The sequence below is a fragment of the Falco rusticolus genome, chromosome 8, assembly GCF_015220075.1.
Source record: "Falco rusticolus isolate bFalRus1 chromosome 8, bFalRus1.pri, whole genome shotgun sequence".
Lineage (NCBI taxonomy): Eukaryota > Metazoa > Chordata > Aves > Falconiformes > Falconidae > Falco > Falco rusticolus.
This window is the reverse complement of record NC_051194.1, coordinates 51,124,360-51,145,052: the sequence shown is the minus strand read 5'-3', so window position 1 is coordinate 51,145,052 and position 20,693 is coordinate 51,124,360. Positions and strand designations below refer to the sequence as shown.

Here is a 20,693-nt window from a genome sequence, read left to right as displayed (position 1 = left end):
GAGCCGAGGGACAAGCGGCGGCAGCGGCGCGTTGCTGCGCAACGGCCAGGCGGCCGGTGGAGGGAGCCGCGCGCATGGCCAAGTGGGTGCTGGCGGGTGAGGCTCCCCGCGCGTACCGCCCGGCCCGCCCCGCACCTGCCCCTGCCCCGCACCTGCCCCTGCCCCGCGTCGCTCTAGAGAGCGGCGCCCGTGCGGCGCGCTGCCCCTGCCCCTTCTAGCCAGCCTTCTCCCCCCGGCCCCCGTCGGCGAGGGTCCTGCGTCACTAGCTGCTGTCCCGCCGGGGCGGCCTCCTCAGCCCCTTCAGCGCTGGCTGAGGAGACCGTTTCACCTCCAAAGTTATCCTTTCTTCGCTGGCTCATATGCTTGTCCTGTTTCTTTCTGGGAACTCGCGGGATGATGGTTGCGTAAGACACTTTTTTAATTGGAACAATGAAGAGACGTTTGACCTGTTACGCCCCTATCAGTCATAGTCACAAAATTTCCCGTTTGTGGTGTTGTGTTCCCAGGTAAGGCAAACTGCCCTTGCTATGCCAAGGCTGAACTCCTGGCTGACTATCTCCAGGCTAACTTGCCCAACTTCAGGGTTCACAAGATCACCCAGCACCCTGACAAATGGGAGGTAAGGGATCGTTAGTCGAGGCCTTAGTAGATGCCCCAGTACTCTACAAAGCAACGAATGTGCTTATCTGTAGTAAGTCTCTTCTTCCTCTGAATTAGTGTTTTGCTGTGTGGGTAGAGGTGTTGCAGAAGCAGCTTTGGCTGCAAAAGCTAGCCAGAGGAAAGGTTTGAATCCTGTGAGAGACTGGCATTCTTGTGATTCTTACCATGGAAGATGGGCACAAAATGTGGGTCAGCCTAAAGCTATGTTTTGTCAGTAAGAAGTTTATTATTTTTTTATTACAGGCTGCTCAGCCTGTAAATCTTTTGCACACTGCGATTGCATATGCCTTCAGAGCTGTTACTTGCCAAGAGCATTTCTGGCATTCAAGGGCTCTGAATTGCAATGAAAGTATGAAATTAAATCTCACATATTTGTTTACCATGTGGATGGGTCTTCCTGAGTACTTTTGCTGTAGACATATTGCCATGTCTACACTGTAGTCCCTATAATGAACTGAAAAAACTGCAGTATTACTTCATGAGATAGGCAGTACTATGACGTTTATTGCCTTTTACATTTTGCTTGACACCTCAGCCAAATAACTGGAACAGTTAAGTGAACAGCAATTAACTAACCTCTGCAGCTTGCTTACCTTCTGCAGCTAAATAGGAATCCTCAGTTTACTTACTATTTCACAACATTGATGTCTTCAATTGACAATTAAGCAAACTTACAGCAGTAAAATCAAGTAGAAGTAAGACCTTTTGCTGAGTTTTGTACAGTGTATCACCATGTCTTGTTTTGTGTTTTGCACCATCTTGCACACACTGGTATGTGAGTAAGTTATGAAGGACCTTATTATTACGTATTGAGGAAATAACAGGAATGTTTATAGCTGTAACATTTAAGTTTTAAAAAATATTAAAGTGTTAAAACCTTTTGGTGGGAATGTTTACGTTAGCAGTGGCTTCATGACATTTGTGAAAAGAATGGATGGGAATACAGACAGTCTCCTATCATTTGGAGAGAACTTTTGGACCGTGGAGGGAAGGGTCTGCTTCTGGGAGGAGTTAATGACTTTCTGGAATATGCTCAGGTAATGAGCTGCCTTTAATACAGTAAACACATATTTTATGTTTTCTTATAGCATTATTGTTCTTTATTCTTCCTTCAAATGTAAAATAAAACTATCCTTTCTCATGTTATCTTGCTGTGTTTGGGTTGTCATTTAATTTGAGATCATCCTTTTTTTTTCTTAGCATTATTATGGCGTCACCTCAATGAAGTTGAGTGAGGAACTGTTAGACATTGCTAAGGAGAACCTGCAGGCACACAGTGAAATTGAAAAAGAGGAGGAAGAGATTAAAAGTCTTATCAAGCCTTTGCAGATCTGGATCACCAGGTGAGAGTAAAAAGAATATCTGTAAAGTTTCACTCAGCTTCAGAAGAAAGCACTTTTTCCTATCGCGTATAACAGGTGTAACCATCTGAAGTTATACATGAATTCCTGTAATTTGCTGATTTTAATTAGGTTCTGCACCCCTGAGTATTCAGTATATAATCTAGAAATTATTTCTACTTTTGTTGCATTTTGCACTAGTTTAAGTGAGGGATGTGAACAGGCAACATTTAGATCCCAGATCACCTTAAGGAAAAGCAAGTATTTACAAAGTCAGGAATTTTGTAGCACAACTATATTGCATTAAATGTTTTTGGAAATATTTAAATAAGTCTCTTGCAGTTCTACCTTTAGAAATTTCTGTATTTCTGGTGGTACTAAAAGAGCATCTTAAATCTGGTTCTTTAAAGACACCAATTTTTAAGTGACAGTATTGACTAAAATGTATTGGATGGAAAAATCTTCAAATGAAAAGGAGGACAGAGCTGTTCTAATTTTTAACCTGTTAAAATGACAGAAAGAGAGACAAAGGAGGCAAGATAGTGGTCTATTGAAACATAACCAAATACAAAAGAAAGATCTTTGTCTTTATTTATGTAATACTTCCAAACAAGCAGTTGTTAGTCTTTAACTATGATTTTTCTATATACTTCTCCTCTTAGTGCATCAGCTCCAATCTGTTATCAGCTGATCCCTCTGTTGGCAAATGGAGAGGTGTTTGGGATGACCACAGAAATCAGTATCCATTTGCTTGACACTGACCAGTTTAAGGAAGTTCTTTGTGGTATTGTAATGGAAGCTGAAGACATGGCGTTGCCACTCCTCCGCAGTATTTCAGAGCACACTGAAATAGATGAGGCTTTTATTCAAGCCGATATTATCATTGTTCTTGATGATGTCCTCTTAAACCGTGAAGTCCAATCCCTTGAGTGCTGCATCAGGGAAGTGAGTAAGATCTGTCAAGTGTATGCTCCCTTGATCGAGAAGAATGCCAAGAGTGATGTCAGAGTAATTTCATCAGGAAAGACCTTTGTAAACCTTAAGGCGATGATGATTATGACATACGGTCCATCCATTAAGCCTGAAAATGTCATTGCCGTTGCAACATCCTGGGAAAGTGCAGCTAAAGCCATGCTGGCCAGGAAGCTAAGCATGAATGCAGCAGGTGAATACTTTTTTATTCTGGTGGCATTTGGGGAATTCAGTGGATGAACACCTTTGTGACTATGTATTTCATTGCAGAACACAGTTGATGTGCATACAGAAATGCAAGCCCAGCAGTGCCCCCGCTGAATTGCATGGCTGTACAGAGTGCCAGGGTGTCACTAGCAGGTGCTGCCATTTTCTATGCTTATCTGGGTCGGTGCCTGCTCCCATGAATGTCAATTCTTTTGCTGACTTTTGGATGCAGCCATGCCATTTTGGTGTGTATTTCATGCTGGAAATACACCAAGAAGGACTAAGCAGTGTTGCAAATCATGAACTAGGCTTCAAGATTGCACTTGCACTCTGCAGCTGTTATTTTGGAGACACACTAGCTGTGAAGAAACCTGATATCATACTGCTGTGCAGATAATGAAAGTATAATAGAACTGTGTTGTAGTATTAGTTCTGGGTTAATTAGCTTTCTTTCTCAAGTCAGTTGTTACAGCTTGGTTATATTTGCACAGTTCTGCACTGCATAGCAAAAGTGTGCTCCAGGAGCCTGCTCAGTGTTGCAGGAGTAGGGACTGGTCATAAATGAGAAGTCTAAATATTTTGGAGCCTAAGAAAACAGAAAAGAAGTAAGTTAATAGGCTGAGTAGCCTACCAGCAGATTATCTGAGAAATTCCTTTTGTACCAAAGCAGGTAGATTTAATTTATTTTTTTTAATATATTTTTTAATATTAGGCATTCTGTATTTATGTTTACAGGATTTTAAAAGTAACATCACTGTATGTTTGCAATGTGATTTTTTTGTTGTTGTTTTAAAGAACTAAGTATTTACTAGGGTTTGCCTATTATGTACAATAACATGATATAAATTAAAGTTGCTTTTTCTGTTTGTGGTGAGGTTTCTGTTATGGAGAACCTTGTTGCATTTTTCAGATCAAATAATTTCTCCTATAAAGGCAGGACACTGAATTGAAGAACAGTTCATCTTGAAAGGAACTTCTGAAGGTCATCTAGTGCAGTCTACATTGTGAAAGTATTTGTCTGTCTTTTCATTTCAGTTTTTCCTTCTGTTATAGGAGTTAAAGACGTGATTGTGTGGGGCAATATTACTGGTTCTAACTACATTGATTTGTCACATGCAAAACTTTATGGATATGACTGTGCTATTTGGGGCCCAGCTGATTTTCCACATCCTTTGTTGAATAAGATTTATGATAGGTACAGTACAGATTTTTTTTTTAAAGTAAAACTAAAAAAACATCTTTTAATCTATGTTTATCTGAATGTGTAATAAACATCAAGAAGGGTTTTTGTTTTCAAGGTTTATCTTTACTGACTAGTGCTGTACATAAAGGAAAACTCAAGTTTAAGTACTTGGATGGTAAAAGAAGTTGAGTAGTTCCTAGTGCTATACGTTGTTCTGACTCTTCTGCCAACTCCGTTTGTAACTGTATTTTCCTACACATTAAGAGTGTTTCTCTTCTATTGTATGATGAACAGCCTATAAGAGGTAATGAAAGTCCAGGTTAGTGACTTAGATGTCTAGTATGCATGAGGAAACTTTGAAATAATACTAAACATTTATCTGCATCTTGAAGTACATGAATTCCATTGAACACATTGCCTGAGCACACTAATGTTGTCAGTTTCCCAAAATGGGCAATTTGTTAACATATATAAAAAGGATATCTGGCAACTGGATGGCTTCTTGTGGAAGGAAAAGTAGCAGAGAAAGCATGGGTGCAGTGAGAGGGCAGCAGATGTGACATCCACTCAGGCCTGGCTATATGGAACTCTCCAAATCTAGAATTTACTGGACAGTAGATATTTCTTTTGTTCAATACTTTTACTGTGCTGACCACAGAGGGATTATGGTTCATGGCTGGGTTCTTAGGTTATGAGAGGTTATGACTTGGGTAAATGACCTAACTTGCATAGCTAAGCAGTGTTTGTTCTTACCTTTTGAGCCTCTTTTTGTTTCTTTGAGTGCCTTGCCTTCAGCAGTGAAGTTTGAATAAATTTCAGCTGTTCTCTTCCCTCAGGTTTAGTTATTTTTCCCTCTAGAAAACTACACTTCCTGAAATCATCTCAGGTTTTATTTTTTTCTTCCCCCCCCCCCCCCTTTTCTTGTTGTAGTGAATGGATCCATTCAGAATTTCTATCTGCACAGACTTCACTGAGTTCCCGGCTCTGTCATTATGTAGGAATGTTACCTGCTCATGCGGTAGCCACTGTACTGAGATACTGGTATCACAGCTCTCCTCCTGGGGAGATTGTTTCTGTGGGAATACTTAGTAAAGGTAAATCTACTTTTGCTTCACATATTCTTGTCTAGCTTTCCCCATATGCATAATGTTATTTTTTAGTCAATATTTTTAATTTATTAAAAACTTGTAAAACAAATCATGATGTAATGGGAGGCTGAGAGTTTGTTTCAGCATAAGAACCTCCAAATCTAAGCAGTTTTGCTCTCTAGAGCTTGTGATTTGGTACTCGCTTCTTACAATCATCTCTTAGTTTAATATTGTCTTGTTCCAAGTTGCCTCTTAGTCCTTTGGTTTAAATGCTTTTCTGGTGCATGTATTTTAGGCAAGAACTCCTTATAGTTCTTAGAGCCTAAGCTATAAAAGCATGTTCTTCTTAGGTAATGTTACAGTTCCATTATTGGTTCATGTAACTACCCAACAGCCATTTAACTCTTGTATGAAATAAAACTTTTTTTTCCCCTTTTTAAGATGTAAAATTGTTACAGCGATTCTGTTACAGCACAGGAAAGACATGAACCTGTTGGAGCAGGTCAAGAAGAGAGCCACAAAAATGATCAGAGGAATGAACACCTCTTCTGTGAAGAAAGGCTGAGAGAATTGGGGTTCAGCCTGGAGAAGAGAAGGCTCCATGAGGGACAGACTTTTTAGTAGGGCCTGTTGTGATAGGACAAGGAGTAATGTTTTAAACTAAAGAGGGCAGATTCAGACTATATATAAGGAAGAATTTTTTATGATCAGGGTGGTGGAACACTGGAACAGGTGGCCCAGAGAGGTGGTAGATTCCCCATCCCTGGACACATTCAAGGTCAGGCTGGATGGAGCTCTGAGCAACCTGATCTAGTTGAGGATGTTCCTGTTCATTGCAGGGGGGGGTTGGATTAGGTGGCCTTTAAAGGTCCCTTCCAACCCAAACCATTCTATGGTTCATGTACATTTAACTAAAAGACAAAGTTACAGTAAAAGGGGAGCTCTTCTAGTCTTTGAAATGTACACTCCATTTATACTAAGATCTTACAGTTGCAGACTTTTGCAAGTCTGTAAGACTATCTTGACACTCGTGAGGATATGTTTTTTGTTCAGAAATAATATGTTTGGGTCGTTGTTTCCCTCTTCTGCAGGTCAATTTTGCATTCCTGAAGGAATTGTCTTCTCTATGCCAGTGAGGTTCCAGAATGGTAACTGGGAAGTCATGACAGAATTAGAAATTAATGAAATGACCCAAGAAGTTCTGGGACGCTTAGCCCATGAGCTGGTTCAGGTGATTATTTTTTGTATCTAATAGTATGCCCATTCTGCCACCTATGGGTACCTTGCAATATAACTTTGTATACTGAAACCTTTGCTCCACGTTAGCTGTACAAACTGCACATGTGCATTTATGCATGATAAATACCCAGTATTTTTAAGTGTAAGGTAGTATTTATATATTGAAATGAACAGATGGTTGTTCTGTGGCTCAAAAAGGATATGATAAAATAAGTATACCTACGTAAGTGTAGAACCTGCACCCCTGAGTTCTGCATGCTTTGTGCAAAACAGAAATATTAGCTTTAATGTAATGTTTCTACATTCTGCGCTGCTGATGTTGATGTTGCTTGTGTGGTATTCAGCATAGTATGCCAGCAGATATATCTTTTGGGATCCTTATTGTGGTGACTCTGCATGAATGAAGGCCAGTTTTTACTAGAATTTTACTAGTATTTTTGTCAGAAAACATAAAATCAGTCAGCAGTAATTTTGTCATAAACTTCTTGTGAGTTAGTGAGGCAAAAATTATTTGACTAAATATTAAAATACTGAAAAGACTGGTCCCAAACTCAACATTCTAGCTTCTATCAGATTTTGTGATCTTCAGCCATACTAGTAACAGGTAAGGATTATTTTATTTTAACGTATTTTAAGTTTGTGCTAGAAATTACAGTGCATGAAAAGAATGGGTGATATTAAAATTGTGTTTTGGGTTTATTTTTCAGGAAAAGCTCATTGCGCTAAAGGAAATAAAAGAAATGCATCCATATGCAGCTGAAAAAATCACTAGTAAAAAAATTTTGCATCAAGGTGGGTTTTTCTCCCCAGAAAAGATGAGATCAAGTTTTAAGTGGGAATTTAAGTAGTGCATTCTTACTTTATGTCCCTTTGGTTTAAAATGCATGTAAGAACCTTAGGAAGGAATATAAATAACAGTGCTTCTCTGATGTATGCTGGACTGTGCCCGGGGCATGGTGATAGGAAGGGCAAGCCTGCATGGTAGCAATGCTTTGTTAAGTTTCTATTGTGTCCTTCACAGACCATGAATATAAAAGCTGAGCACAAATAATACATTTAGCATGACACATTTTACCACGGGTTATTAGTAAAAATAGTTTTAACCTAGTTGAAGTACTTCCACCATGTGTCCTACCATATGTTTTTGAAGCTGTTCTTTACTATACTATTCTTTACTATCTAACAATAATGAGTTGAATTTCTAACAGAAAAAAAAATACTGTAAATTGGAACTCAAACTTCTCATTTTTCTATCTGTTACAGTACCAAAGAGTTCATTCACTATCTTTAGTCTATAAGCCAGTCAGAAGAAGAAAAAGTTGAGACATCCAAAGACAGTAGGCTAAAAAAAGAGATATTTCTGCTTTCTGTAGAGAAGGCAATCTTGGTAAGTGGCAGCCAGATCTGCCACTTCTTCCAATTAGAACAGATGAAAGATCTTTTAGAGATCCCTACATTATGAATTATTAAGCCATTTTGCTTTGTTAATGACAAACCAAGTTTATCATGACATAGTTTTTTTAAATGTATGATGATATGAGAAATTTCAACTAAAAATCTACAGAACAACTCCGATATACCTTCCTAATATTTAGGAGCATGTGGGAGGGCTATAGGCTACATGATACTGCCATGGCAAAACTCCCCTGAATCCACAATCTGCTTTTCCTGTGCAGAATATAAAACTCACATCTTCTCCAATGTCTTTCTGTGCTGCTTTTCCTACGTATTCTGCTTTTCAGGTTCTCTGTTCTCTTAAGATTATATAAAGGAAAGAAGAATTATTCATCAAAACAAGAACAGATGAACTTTAAAGTGTGTTTTATTTTTGTTTTCTCACTTTTCCCCAATTCTTAGGTTCTGAAATCCCTGTACGTTCCCAATGTTATAGCCATTTCTTTCTACTTTTAGGTCCTACAGGCCTTTTCCCTAGTTAGTTTTCTTTCTCCCTTCCTTCAGATTCTTTCCAGTACTTTTTTATCAGCATTTGCTATACTATGAGCTGCTCTTGTGCATTAAGGGCAGGCTGAAGAATGGGGAAACTACTTGGAGCTTGATGGCCAGGCCCTTTAGTGAGCACATAAGCCTTTTGGTTATCCATGCTTGTTTCTCAGGGAAGGACTACAGAGACAATAATATTTTCTTGATAAATGCAGAGTTGAATTATTCTACTGATCATGACCAATCGTGAGGCAATTGGCAAAAGGAAAAGTTATAAACATGACCTTGATTAATCCAGACAGGAGATTCCTGATTAGGTAGGAATGTCATTCTCTGTCTGCACTCTACTTGTATGGCACTGCTTCTCTGTGTAGCTGTCCCATTCCTCTTGCGACTGCTTTAAAAACCAAGCAGAGGGCCATTCTGCTGCTAGCAGCTAACTGCTTAGTTATGGCCTACTCTTGTGACCTTAGTAGCAGGTGCTGTACTAGTTGAGTATTACCAAAGTGCCCTGCTTATCTTCTTGCATGTGTAAGTATTTTAGGAAGTTTGCAAAAATATGTGCTGTTTTTTTCTTTTTTACAGAGATGGAAGCCTTGTCTACTGGCTCATTTTAACCAGAGTTGTCTGGAGGAGAGAATGCGGAAAATTCCCATGCTAAAGCTATGTTTCCATTTCCATTGTAGCAAACTACAAAGAAAGGCTAAACATTGTCATAGTTTTTACAGTACCTTCCTCATCAAAAACCTGGAAATTGCAGGCAGAAAAATATTTCAAAACCAGTGTGAATGTAATATTCTTAATCTGGAGACCAAAGCAAAATTCCTACCGACTTTAATAAGTCTAGGATTTCATTTACATCCAACAACTTATTTCTTCAGACCAATAAACTGTTTCAAAAACAATCATATTATAATAATTTTGAATGAGATTGTCACACACAGAGTGACAGTTTTATAACTCCAAATTCTTGTTTCAGATGTAATTAAACACAATACTTGCATAAGAATATACATTCTCAGGCAAAAACAATTTTCTAACACAAAAATTGAAGTGCATACATCTCCTTAGTGACAAGATCATTTTTGTCTCCATGTCTTTTATCTATTCAATGAGTTTCATAGGGACTGTTGATGTGTTTTAAGTCAAACATGCAATTAAGTCCTTGTCTAAACAGAATTGATGAGGTACCACTGTCACTTGCATGTCTTTAGTGTCTTAAAAGATGGAGACTGTGTTAAATGAAATAGTATTGTATTTGCTAATTTTTTATCAGAAGTGAGTTTTTAAAGCAAAATAAGAAGTTTCATGTTCTTTGAATTATATACATGTAGTTGGAATAAATTCATTATTTCTGTCAAGTGGAGGTTCCAGCTCTGAACAGGGGTAACTTCTTACATGAGGAAACCAAGAGGAGTTCATCTGCTGTTTATCGGCTGATGTTGACAGAAGGGGTGTCTCACTGGTCTTAGAGAGAGGAGCTCGGCTGGGGTATCAGGAAGTTGGAAGAGTGTAGTTTCTTATGTGAAATATACATGGGAGAAGCAACAGTTACAGGAAGTGAGATATTGTTGCAGGTATCTTCATGTAAGAGTTCACATGGGAGCTGGTAGAGGGCAGTGATGTAAGAAGTCTTGAAGAGAGTGGTTAGGAATCACTCATTTCATGAGGAAGTGGTCTCCAAGGCATTAGTTTCCAGCAGTGTGTGCACAGAAAATTGGCTGAGCCTCTGAGGAGCATCTGAAGGCAGATGTCTCAGGAGAGCATAGCCAGGAAGGATGCTACAGTAGTCTTTAGAAGAAAAGTTAGCTTCTCTAATGTGTCTTTACATTTGTTTTTTTCTGTATAGATTATGATTTGGCAGTCTTTTATTCTTTGAATTCTTTTATTCTACCTGTGAAGATAGTAGTTCAAACAGACTGCAATTCAAACACCAACGCTGCACAGCTGTTAGTGAGAAGGAAATGAACTCTCTGCAATGTATAAGCAGGCTTACTGGACTTGCAAGTCACTACCTAAAAACCACAAACAAAGAATTTCGTCTCAGATGTTGGGAGGAGAAAGACAAAAAAAAAGTCTTTGACGTCTCTTGTATCCTAAATTATTCTAATTAATTTGCTTAGTGGGCTGTAGGGGAATTTAGGTCATTCCTCATGGAAGCATAATAGAATGGGAAAGTTTCTTTTCCTAGCTTTTGTTTAGGAGAGAAAGAAAGAATAGAAATAATAGGCAAGGTAAAATATGGTAACATATTCAAAGTTGGTTACAGTTGTAACACAGGAATTAATTTAGTCATCACTAAGTTTGTTTTTTCTATAAGTAGTAAGTAATTTTTTATATACATTTTCTCACAAGTTACTGAGTAATGCTATGTATGCAGGACATTCATAGCACTGATGAATCCTACCACCTGGGTGTTAGAGTAACTGTTGAAAAATTTATGAAAAAGGGCTTTAAGATAAATGTATCTACCTTACAGATATTATATATATTCTGCATAAACCCTAGCATTTGGGTGTACTGGAGAGTGTGTAAGCTTTCCGGTTGGTCTGAACAATTCTTATTTTAGGACATTACCACTAGGACTTACTATTTTTCCTCTTTGTGTAGTTGTACCAACTGTTCATTACAGCACACTGTGCTTGGTGCATTGTTGTGCCAGCTTCCACCTCATTTTCAGTCTCTATAGCAACACTGTTTCTCAGCAACTGGGAGATGCTTGGTAAAGGCCTCTCAATTTAGAAATACTGCAATCCAACCATAAGAAAAAATTGCTTTGAAACAAAGATCAAAGAAGTTTTATCTTCAATAATTCAGGATATTTATTACTAATTAATTAGTGCTCTCTGTTTTGACTGCTTAGACAATTACCTGATACTTTGATCTGGGCCTTTGCAAGGCATTTGTTGTGAACAGCTTTCATTTAAAAGCAAAACCTGTAGAACTGTGTCTTGAAATCAACTTTTAAGTGCTATAAAACTACTGGACTACTTTGGTGGTATCGTGTGACTTCTGGGCCTTTAGTAAGTAGCTGAGAGAAAGGTAAGTGCCGTTACTGTATTTAAGAGGAGACAATAATTTCAGCCTTTGAACACAACATAGGATGTTTTCACCCTTCACAGGAAACAAAAGTGATTGTAGTTTATTTTATGCATATTTAAAATATTGATCATACGTTGTTGATTTCAAAAGAAGGCAGGCCTCTGTAATTAAGTCAATTGATCTATTTGGGAGATTTCTGTCTTACTTGATCTGGTTTGTCTTTCTCTGTACTTTAACTTAATTATGTAACATGAATAAAAGTGCATTTTATTTGCTAAAGTACATACACTGAGAAACTGTGTAGGCAAACAAAATACATCTAAGTAATCAAACATGTTACTTTTCGTGCACATTCCAGTAGGATTCAAGAATAAGGCTACTCTTGTTCTGCACATAAAAGTATTTCTATTCATGGGACTGGGGTTTATAATGGTAAAAATGTATTTCCTGTACATTTGTAATTAATTTTAAAATTCTTTTTTGTTTTGTGGAAGCATTTTTAATTATTGAAGGACACATGTAGCTGAAATACAACACACTGACTGAAATAGTGTATCAATGAGCAGTTAGTTCAGATCTGATGGCAGGCAGATACTGCTTCTACTTTCATATTATGTTAATTATAAAGTAGATGTGCTACCACTGAAGTAGATCCTGTTCACCCAAGCATTCCTCCTCCAGTTAAGATCTGAGCTCTCCACAGAGTTTTGTGTATACAAATGTAGACTGTACATATGTTAATAAGGGCTTTCATAACTTTTTTGAGATAGGGTTCATGGGTATGTTGTTACGATGTTGCACAATGACAGCCAGTTTGGTAAAACACATAAACACATACTTTGAGACCATGAATACCCTAGTACAGGAGTACAGTGTTATTTATCCATGTGGGTGATTTAAAGGTTAGACATCGTGCTGTAGTGGATAGCGAGCTCATCATCTTACAGTAAGTATCAAGTGCTAATAGATTATGCATGCTATACAACTCAGTGAGGTCAGTGGATCTGTTCTTGAGTGTGCAAATTCTAATGAGTGAGTTCTAATTTAAGTGAGTTTAACTTGCATATTTTTACATTCATCTTCTTGCTTTTTTTTTTTGTGTGCCTTTGGTGGGGAGAAAAAAAGGAGGAAAACATGAGGCAAGCTGTGTGTTTGTAAGTCTATCTTTTAGGTTGCTACATGTAGCTTTCACTAAACACTTATGTTTAATTTGTTGCTTAGAATCTTCTGATTTCATTGATTTCCCTACATGGGCTTTTTCTGTCAAGTATACAGAGACATACACTGCTGCACCTATTTTAGAAGTAATTGTATAAGCAAGGTTACATGCCTATGTAAATGTTGGCCAGAACTGCAGCCTTGCAGAACCCAGGGTCGAGTCCAAGATCTAAACCTTAGTAAGGAAAAAAATAGAATAGTGAAAAAGAAACATAGTGGTATTGCTTTCAAAGAAGGACTTTTCAGAAAAAACTCTGGCATTGTGATACTTAATGAAGAAGTTATTAAAGCAAACCTGTATCACATCATTTTCAGTATTTATAAGTTATTTAGAGACCCAAACACAAAGTTGCAGCTTTCACCAGTTAAAATGGTAAGAAGCATATTTATGATAGACTCAATAGTTACAAATCCTTGAGTATTTATGCTTTGTAATTGGCTAGTATTCTCTCATGTTTGACAAATGGTCATGGACAAATGATCAATGACTCTTACTGGGAAAATGTAATAAAGTGAACATTTGGGTAAGTTCAGATTTAATACCTAATTTATTATTTAAGTCTTAGATAGTTTCCAACTATTTAATTTTTAATTATTCTAGCAATTTCCTTTTTTTCCCCACTATAAGCCACATGTAGGCCTTTGGAGTCTCATGTGGCTTAAATCTGTTATACCTAGTGTTTTTCAACTGCAATATAAACTGAAAGTTAATTAATATACTGAATTGATATTTATATTTTTACATTTAAAAATATAATGTAGTTTAGAGCATTAATGAGATAAATCCTGAGTGGAGACATTCAGATTCTGTTACTATCAGGGACTCTTGCTTTCAGGGTTCTGTAAAGAAGTAGATTCATGGTTACACTTCCTTTTTCGCTTCCTTCTCAGCTCAAGAAGAAATGATGTCAGCTCAGCTGAAAACTTCAGTTCTGTTTGAAAATTTTACAAAATAAACTTGTGAGAAACTACAACCAATGAATCTTGGGATGTCTAGTGTAAAGGTATACCCTTTCTGACCTGAAATTATACACTATGGACTGTGTCGTAATCCTGTATGTAAACACTGGATTCTTCAATAGTGAAAGATCCCATTTCCTGTACTTGAAACTGTTCTGGGGACTGTTTTCACCCTGAGACAATTATGTAGTTACTAGAGTTACTCCTACTTTATCCTGAGCAGAGAGCCTGCAATTTTCTGGAGTTTCTCTGCACTTGGCACCAAAACTATTATGTTGCTTTATGTAAGTCTGTTTAGTTTCATTTCTGAATTGCATCCAGTAAATTGTTCAGATTAAAGGTTTGATTTGAATGGTTCGATATGTCTCTGTCTAGAAAATGTGGTTTTACACTTTGGTTTGTTTCATTATAGAACGCCTAATGCCATCTGTTCATTTCAAATGGATCCAGACTTTCAGGGTAAGGATTTTTCTCATTTTTTCCCCAACTTTTCTCAAAAGATATTTCTGTGTCTTTTTGAACAGAAACTACTGAATTGTAATGAAGTCTCACCATTTTCAGAATCTCTGTGCTGTAGCACATAAATGACAAGTTTCACAACTGTGATGTCCTACCTTTATTTTTGGATCTGTCCTGGCACCTTCCTTGCCATTGTCACATTGGCTCGTGGAATAGTCACGTGCACAGGGGCCATGATCCCTAATTATAATATATTTTAAGTTTTTTTTCACATATTCTCAAATAGGCATGAATGATGGCCATAAACTCCCTTTTTGAGTGCAAAATCTTGACAGATACTTCATCTGCTACATAACAAGTAGCACAAAATACAGAACTAACAGGTAACCAGCTGGAGATGTCAGGAAACAATGCACTCTTTTCTATATGCGTAGCAATTCCTTTGTCACCTTTGCAAAAAATGGCATTTATGAGTCTTGAGGTGAAATTCTGCAGAATGATTACATGCTGGTTTTCTGTCTAAAGGGCAAGCTCCATTCCTATGAGAAATAAAAGAGTTTAGTGCCCCTAAATAGCTTCTAAACTATCATTTATTATTATAAATAATAGTCCTGAAATATTTTGTATTTTATTTGGGCTTTTTTTTCTTTGTCTGCTGTTTTACTTGTGTGCTCTTGCAAGTTAATTCTGGAACTGTGCTTGGCAGGCACAGAATGCCCTGCTTTGAGGCCACATTTTGTCTGTAAGGATGGACTTGAAGTGAGTAGCAGATGGCTACTAAAACAGATTCCCTCCACTTAGAAAGTCATCTTGCACATGGAAGGTGTTTGAATTGGATCATGTGTATGTTTCTAGCATTTGTATTTGAAAATAAGCATTTGGAATTTAATCCACAGCCTACTGAAAACTGTGGGAGTCTTTCTGTTACTTTCAAAAGAGCTTTGGATCAGTTTACTGAAGAAAGAGAACTGATGATGCATGGAAGTCAAAACTCATTTTTCACATTGTATGACATGCTATGCTACATCTCCGAATAATATCACAAAACATAGTATGACAAGAGCAGGACTAAACAGATGGTATAGCAGATATTGGCTTATTTCTATATCTTAGGCAGCATCTGGGAACCAGCAGAGCCCATAATTTGCTGACTATTAACATTAGTCTGGTATATTTGTGGGAAACCATTGCACACAGATTGGTTCATTTCCAGAGTATACAGGTAAAGAGATTCCTGAGTTGTTTCTACTGGGTTATGCATATTTGTTGCTTATCTTTGACCTTAATCAACTGTGAGTAACTCTTCTTCTCTGAAGGACAGGGAGAAAGAGTCTCTGAGGACAGGGGGATAACTGATAAATTCCTTTCTAGTTTCTAAAGCTTTGTGATTTTTTAAGTTGTTTTTTTGTTTTGTTTTGTTTTGTTTTGTTTTTGCCGGGAAGTTCTAGTTGTATGTGTAAAGTATCAATTATAGGTCATGTTCAGAGGCCCTGACTTCCCTGTCAGGAAAACATCCTTTAGTGACGTGAAAGGAATGAGCTGAAATCATGTAAGGATATGGGATTTAGTCAAGCAGCTTGAGTGGGGTTACTAAGCCGAGATGTCAAAAGCCAGTTGCTCTGGTAAATTGCTTATCTTTGCAAGAGTCCCAGATGTTGATCTTGACAGAAAATTTGTTTAATGCTTGAAACAACGTGCATCCAAAACAATAACCTTGCTGTGCAGACTGACAAACTTTTCCTCGCAGAAGAGCATCTCTGATCAAGAAACTGTTTTGCCTGAAGAAATATTATTTCATTATGATCTTGGCTAAAAGTATGCACTGTGCATATCCTTTTTTCTGGTCCATGGATAGACTTGATTCCCAAAGAAGCAGGTGTGCTGTCTATGTTAAATATTATTATTACAACTTGTTGTGTCACTGGTCACAAGAAGACCATTTTCTTCACAAAGCTACTGAAAAAAAGCAAAAGCAAAACCAAAAACTTTTTTTTTATTTTTTCAAAATTTTCCTTCAGAGTATTGTGAGTTTTGACCAAGTCCAAATCTTATTTTTAGTCAAGCACTTAGTTTTTCTTTCTTTCCTTTTTTCCCCCCCACTCTATTTTAATGTGTGTTGTTTTTCTTTCACAGAGGCTTTCAATGATGTTCAGAGCTCCGTCTACAGAACAGCCCTAAAACTACACTCAGTACAAAGTCTGTGCCGGTGTTAGTACCCGAAGAGAATCGTGTGCTTTGATAGGAAGAAGAATCTGTAAAAAAATTGTGTTGCTGTCACCATCAGTTATTATGCTACTTTGCTCTCTCATTTTCCACCTGAGAATCTCAGAACGCATCACAAACACTTAAGAGCTAGATAGTACTTCATATACAAAATTATGTTTTTCCCCCCTTTTGAATGTCAGTGGAAGTACATTAGTAAAATTCTAAAGGCATAGGAGAATCAAATTATTACTACAATCTGTAACACTGCTACATAGACATCACTGGAAAAATGAATCTTTATGTTATTCTCGTTAAACGTCAAATTCTCATGTGTTTCTTAGTAGCTGATCTATTGGACATAATCATAGACCATCAAAAATGCACTGGCATGCATTATTATTAATATTATAAGTACTAATTAGAACAACATAAAATATGATAGACCAGAAAACCCCTGGCTAGCACTCATTCTCCCTGCCTTTGAAGTGAGTGAGAACTCGGTGCAAGCAAAAATTATGGAGCAAGGCCCCAGTCACCCAGCTTGCTTTGAAATTACTGGATGTAAATTCCATATTGAGCCAGAAGGCATGGAAATCTTCAATTTTCCACCTGAAACAGTCTGTTGCTGAAAATGTACATTGCGAGTGAGGTCTTCAGAGTAGCACAGGAAAGATGACTAGTTTGTTGGCAATATTTTTTCATTTGGGCATGCTCTTCTGTGAATGTATTTAGTCTGATCTCAGCCCTGATATGGTAAATCTGCCTCATGCTATATCTTATAGCACAGGAGTACCGATTCACACAGATACTCGTTTTCATTAGCTCTGTTGCCTAGTCTTCCATGTCTCCTCTAGGCACTCATAGCACCTATCCCAGCTACTCCACCTCTCCTTGAACTCTGATGACTGGAATTGCACATGGGTTGTAAGACTGAAATTCACCAGTATCTCACACTGTTTTCCCCTCTATGCTGGCAGGACCATAGACGACATACTCTAGGTTCTCTGGTTCTTTAGCTGTCTACAAACTTTCGATCTACTACAATCTTTCTTTTCTGATATTAATACTAATTGATTGTGCCTGCGTGGTACTGAATGTGACCTTTAAGAAGCCATAGCGCTCTCTTCCCACTGGATATTAGTTATTCCATGGCACTTTTAAAATACAACCTGTTTGCCCCTTTCTTGGCCATAGTGCCTCCCTTCTCTTTGTGCATGAGGAAAAGGCTTACATCAAAGCACATATTGTTTTCACAGTCCCAGGTGAGCTTTTTTCTGAAGTACTGAATGGCATGTAGTTTATGCTATCTAGACATAGAATAGAAGTTGGGTCTATAATTTGGATGCAGTTAATCATGCTGTTTTCCTATATAATTTGGATGCAGTTAATAGTGCTATTCTCTTTCCCTCCTACCTATCCCAAAATCACATCCAGGGAATTTTAGTTGAGCTGTTCTATCTTTGTAGCCTCACAAGTTTTGCTACATCCACAAGCACAGCAAGACCTTTCCCAGATTGTTTCCTTTTTACGTTGCATACTGGTTTAGACTTCATTTTACAGGCTTGTCTTAGCTAGCTTCCATTCATGAAAAGGCAGGGAAAATCATGCATTTCTCTCATTTTTCCACAGTAGATTTGGTTGACGTTTCTCTGATTCAGCACATCATATCAAGTGAACAGAGCCAGAGGGAAAAACAGATTTCTCTGAAAGTGCAGCAGATCTCTGGGATGCTGATGAAACTGTTCCAAAGGGTGAGATTAGAAAAACCAGGCCAGGTAGATCCAAAAGCTGCTGAATTCACATTGAGCCTGCTAACTACCATGTATGACAGGTGAGAGGAAGCAAAAATGTAAATCCATCAGAAAGAACTGCTAGACTAAGTCTATTTCTACCACTCTTTCACTGTTTCTGTATGAAACACTCCCATTTTGACAGTATTTTGCTTGGTATACACAATGGAAGTAGTTCAGCTATAGGAATATGAGGCACAGAGCTTTATCAGAGAAAGAATGGTCAAATGTTTCCCTAATTAACTGGATATCTGGATTTCTGACAGTCCATACTAACTTTTCTGTGAACAGCTTTACAGAGAGTAGCTCTTCTTTTGGCTGCCAAGGTATTTTGACACACTCTTGAAAAAGAATCCATATTTGCCTTTGAATGACAGTACCTATGCATAGGTCAAGAATTTGCCAGTTGCTTTTCATTATTCATTTTTCTCCAGCTTAAGAAGTTAATCATGCAATTATGAAAACAAAACTATTGTCTCATAGCTATGATCCCTATAGATCATTATATTTGTGAATAGCAGATAGTTTATGGGATTAATAAGGAAGCAGCTCACAGAGTGTACTTTTCTCACACATTGTTTTGAATAATGAATTAATTCACTAAAGGCAGAATTGGTTTGTGGTTGTACCAGATTTATAAGACAAAGGTTAAGTTCATTGTACAATTTATTCACCACAGGTGAAATTTATTCCCTTCTACATCAGAGCACAGTTTTTTTTACTGAAAGTGAGATGTAAGTGGTCTCCAGGACTTTTTCTTGAATCACTGTTCATTAATAATTTGATCTGTACTGCTTGTGGTCCCATGTTGTGAAATTTTTTATACTTACAAAAATCAATTAAGGCTAGGAATAAACTGGTGTATGATGAAACCATGAGCCAGCAGTGTGCCCTTGGGGCCAAGAAGGCCGATGGCACCCTGAGGGGCATGAAGAGGAGCGAGGCCAGCAGGGCGAGGGAGGTGATCCTCCCCCTCTGCTCTGCCCTGGTGAGGCTCATCTGGAGCGCTGTGCCTGGTGCTGGGCAACCCGGTTCGGGAGAGACAGGGAACTGCTGCAGAGGGGCCGGCGGAGGCTACAGAGATGGCGGGGGGAGCGGGGCATCTCCCTGGTGAGGAAAGGCTGAGGGAGCCGGGCCTGTTCAGCCTGGAGAAGAGAAGGCTGAGAGGGATCTTACCAATGTACACAAATATCTTAAGGGCGAGTGTCAGGGGGATGGGGCCGGGCTCTTTTCAGCAGTGCCCAGTGACAGGACAAGGGGCAATGGGCACAAACTGCAACACAAGAAGTTCTTTCTGAATATGAGGAAGAACTTAAGGGTGACAGCACTGGAACAGGCTGCCCGGAGAGGTTGTGGAGTCTCCTCTGGAAACATTCAAAACCCACCTGGATGTGACTCTGTGCAGCCTGCTGTAGATGAACCTGCTTTAGCAGGGGGTTGAACTAGATGATCTCCAGAGGTCCCTTCCAGTCCTGACCATTCTGTGAAACAAAGCAAGAAACATCAAAAGTATTTTATAATTTGTGTGCACTGGAGGGAAATAATTTAGAAGAATCTTCTTTACAGGACTATCCTTGTCTTTTTTCCTGGTTTCTTAGAACAGTGTGTCATTTTGTTCTTGATGTAATTTCTTTAAAAAAATTTCACAAGTCTCTTCCCATGTACATAGGATAGAAAAAGCTTCTTATAATTTTCTTCTAATCGTGTTTTCTCTTTAAAGGGCCATTCTCCACTATCAACACTGGAATGTATTTCATGGCAAGAGCACATAAGGGCTTTTCCATGTTTGTGTGGTAGCTTACTTAATAAATTTACACAAAACATCATAAAGGGTTTTGATTGTATACTTTAGCTTCAATCTTGGAATTTTTTCTGTGAAAGTTCTGGAAAAACTAAATATATACATTCAAAATTTAGAAACTTTTGATCAGTAATTTCCCATGCAGCACATACTTTAGAGACCATATTGCAGCTTTATGTAGTATTGTCTGTAAAAATGCAGTATCTAAACTCTTGAAGACAATTTCATGTAATGGTATTCTGAAGTGCAATACTGCTTTGTAGAAGTGATATCTTAAATACTGAATTCCAGGATTTCCTGATTTATGGTTTCATGTCTGCCTTGTCTTCGCATAAAGAGACATTATTTCATTAGGTGCCTAGGTCACAAACTTGGGTTCCAAATTAAGCTACATTTTTTATGATCTAACGATCAAAACCAAAGTCCTGCCTCTGCATATATCCCTTTGATTAAATTGAGTTGCAGTGAAATTAAAGGGAATCATCCCAAGAGAAGCTCAGTGCAGATCTGGGGCCACAGTGAAGCTGCCTGATGATAAAATACAATAACCAGATTCTAATCCTGCTTTCTCTTCCACATTTGGGAAAG

The 20,693-nt window shown here is 38.0% G+C and overlaps 2 protein-coding genes across 3 annotated transcripts in view; both read left to right on the top strand.

The window, feature by feature from the left end:
- MDH1B (malate dehydrogenase 1B) lies at positions 1 to 13,888 on the top strand. The gene is made up of 11 exons (XM_037397507.1): positions 1 to 96; positions 507 to 619; positions 1,563 to 1,697; positions 1,861 to 2,003; positions 2,663 to 3,165; positions 4,233 to 4,374; positions 5,293 to 5,456; positions 6,542 to 6,681; positions 7,397 to 7,481; positions 9,216 to 12,826; positions 13,782 to 13,888. Exons 1-10 carry the CDS (start codon positions 75 to 77, stop codon positions 9,245 to 9,247), a joined length of 1,479 nt encoding a protein of 492 aa, XP_037253404.1. The 5' UTR covers positions 1 to 74; the 3' UTR covers positions 9,248 to 12,826; positions 13,782 to 13,888.
- Positions 13,889 to 14,268: 380 nt separating this feature from the next.
- DYTN (dystrotelin) overlaps positions 14,269 to 20,693 on the top strand; it is a 23,811-nt gene continuing 17,386 nt past the window's right edge. The window contains exons 1-2 of one of the 2 annotated variants that reach the window (XM_037397505.1): positions 14,269 to 14,309; positions 16,443 to 18,345. In XM_037397505.1, the coding sequence (XP_037253402.1) occupies positions 18,119 to 18,345 (227 nt within the window). In that variant the 5' untranslated portion in view covers positions 14,269 to 14,309; positions 16,443 to 18,118. Of the gene's footprint in view, positions 14,310 to 16,442; positions 18,346 to 20,693 lie in introns of those variants that run through there. The other variant, XM_037397506.1, reaches the window with a different exon arrangement.

Excerpts from the sequence above, each read along its gene's own strand:
- MDH1B (XM_037397507.1), top strand. The coding sequence starts at position 75 with ATGGCCAAGTGGGTGCTGGCGG. Across the intron at positions 2,004-2,662 it reads TTGCAGATCTGGATCACCAG|TGCATCAGCTCCAATCTGTT; the intron begins GTGAGAGTAAAA and ends TTCTCCTCTTAG. Across the intron at positions 7,482-9,215 it reads TAAAAAAATTTTGCATCAAG|AGATGGAAGCCTTGTCTACT; the intron begins GTGGGTTTTTCT and ends TCTTTTTTACAG.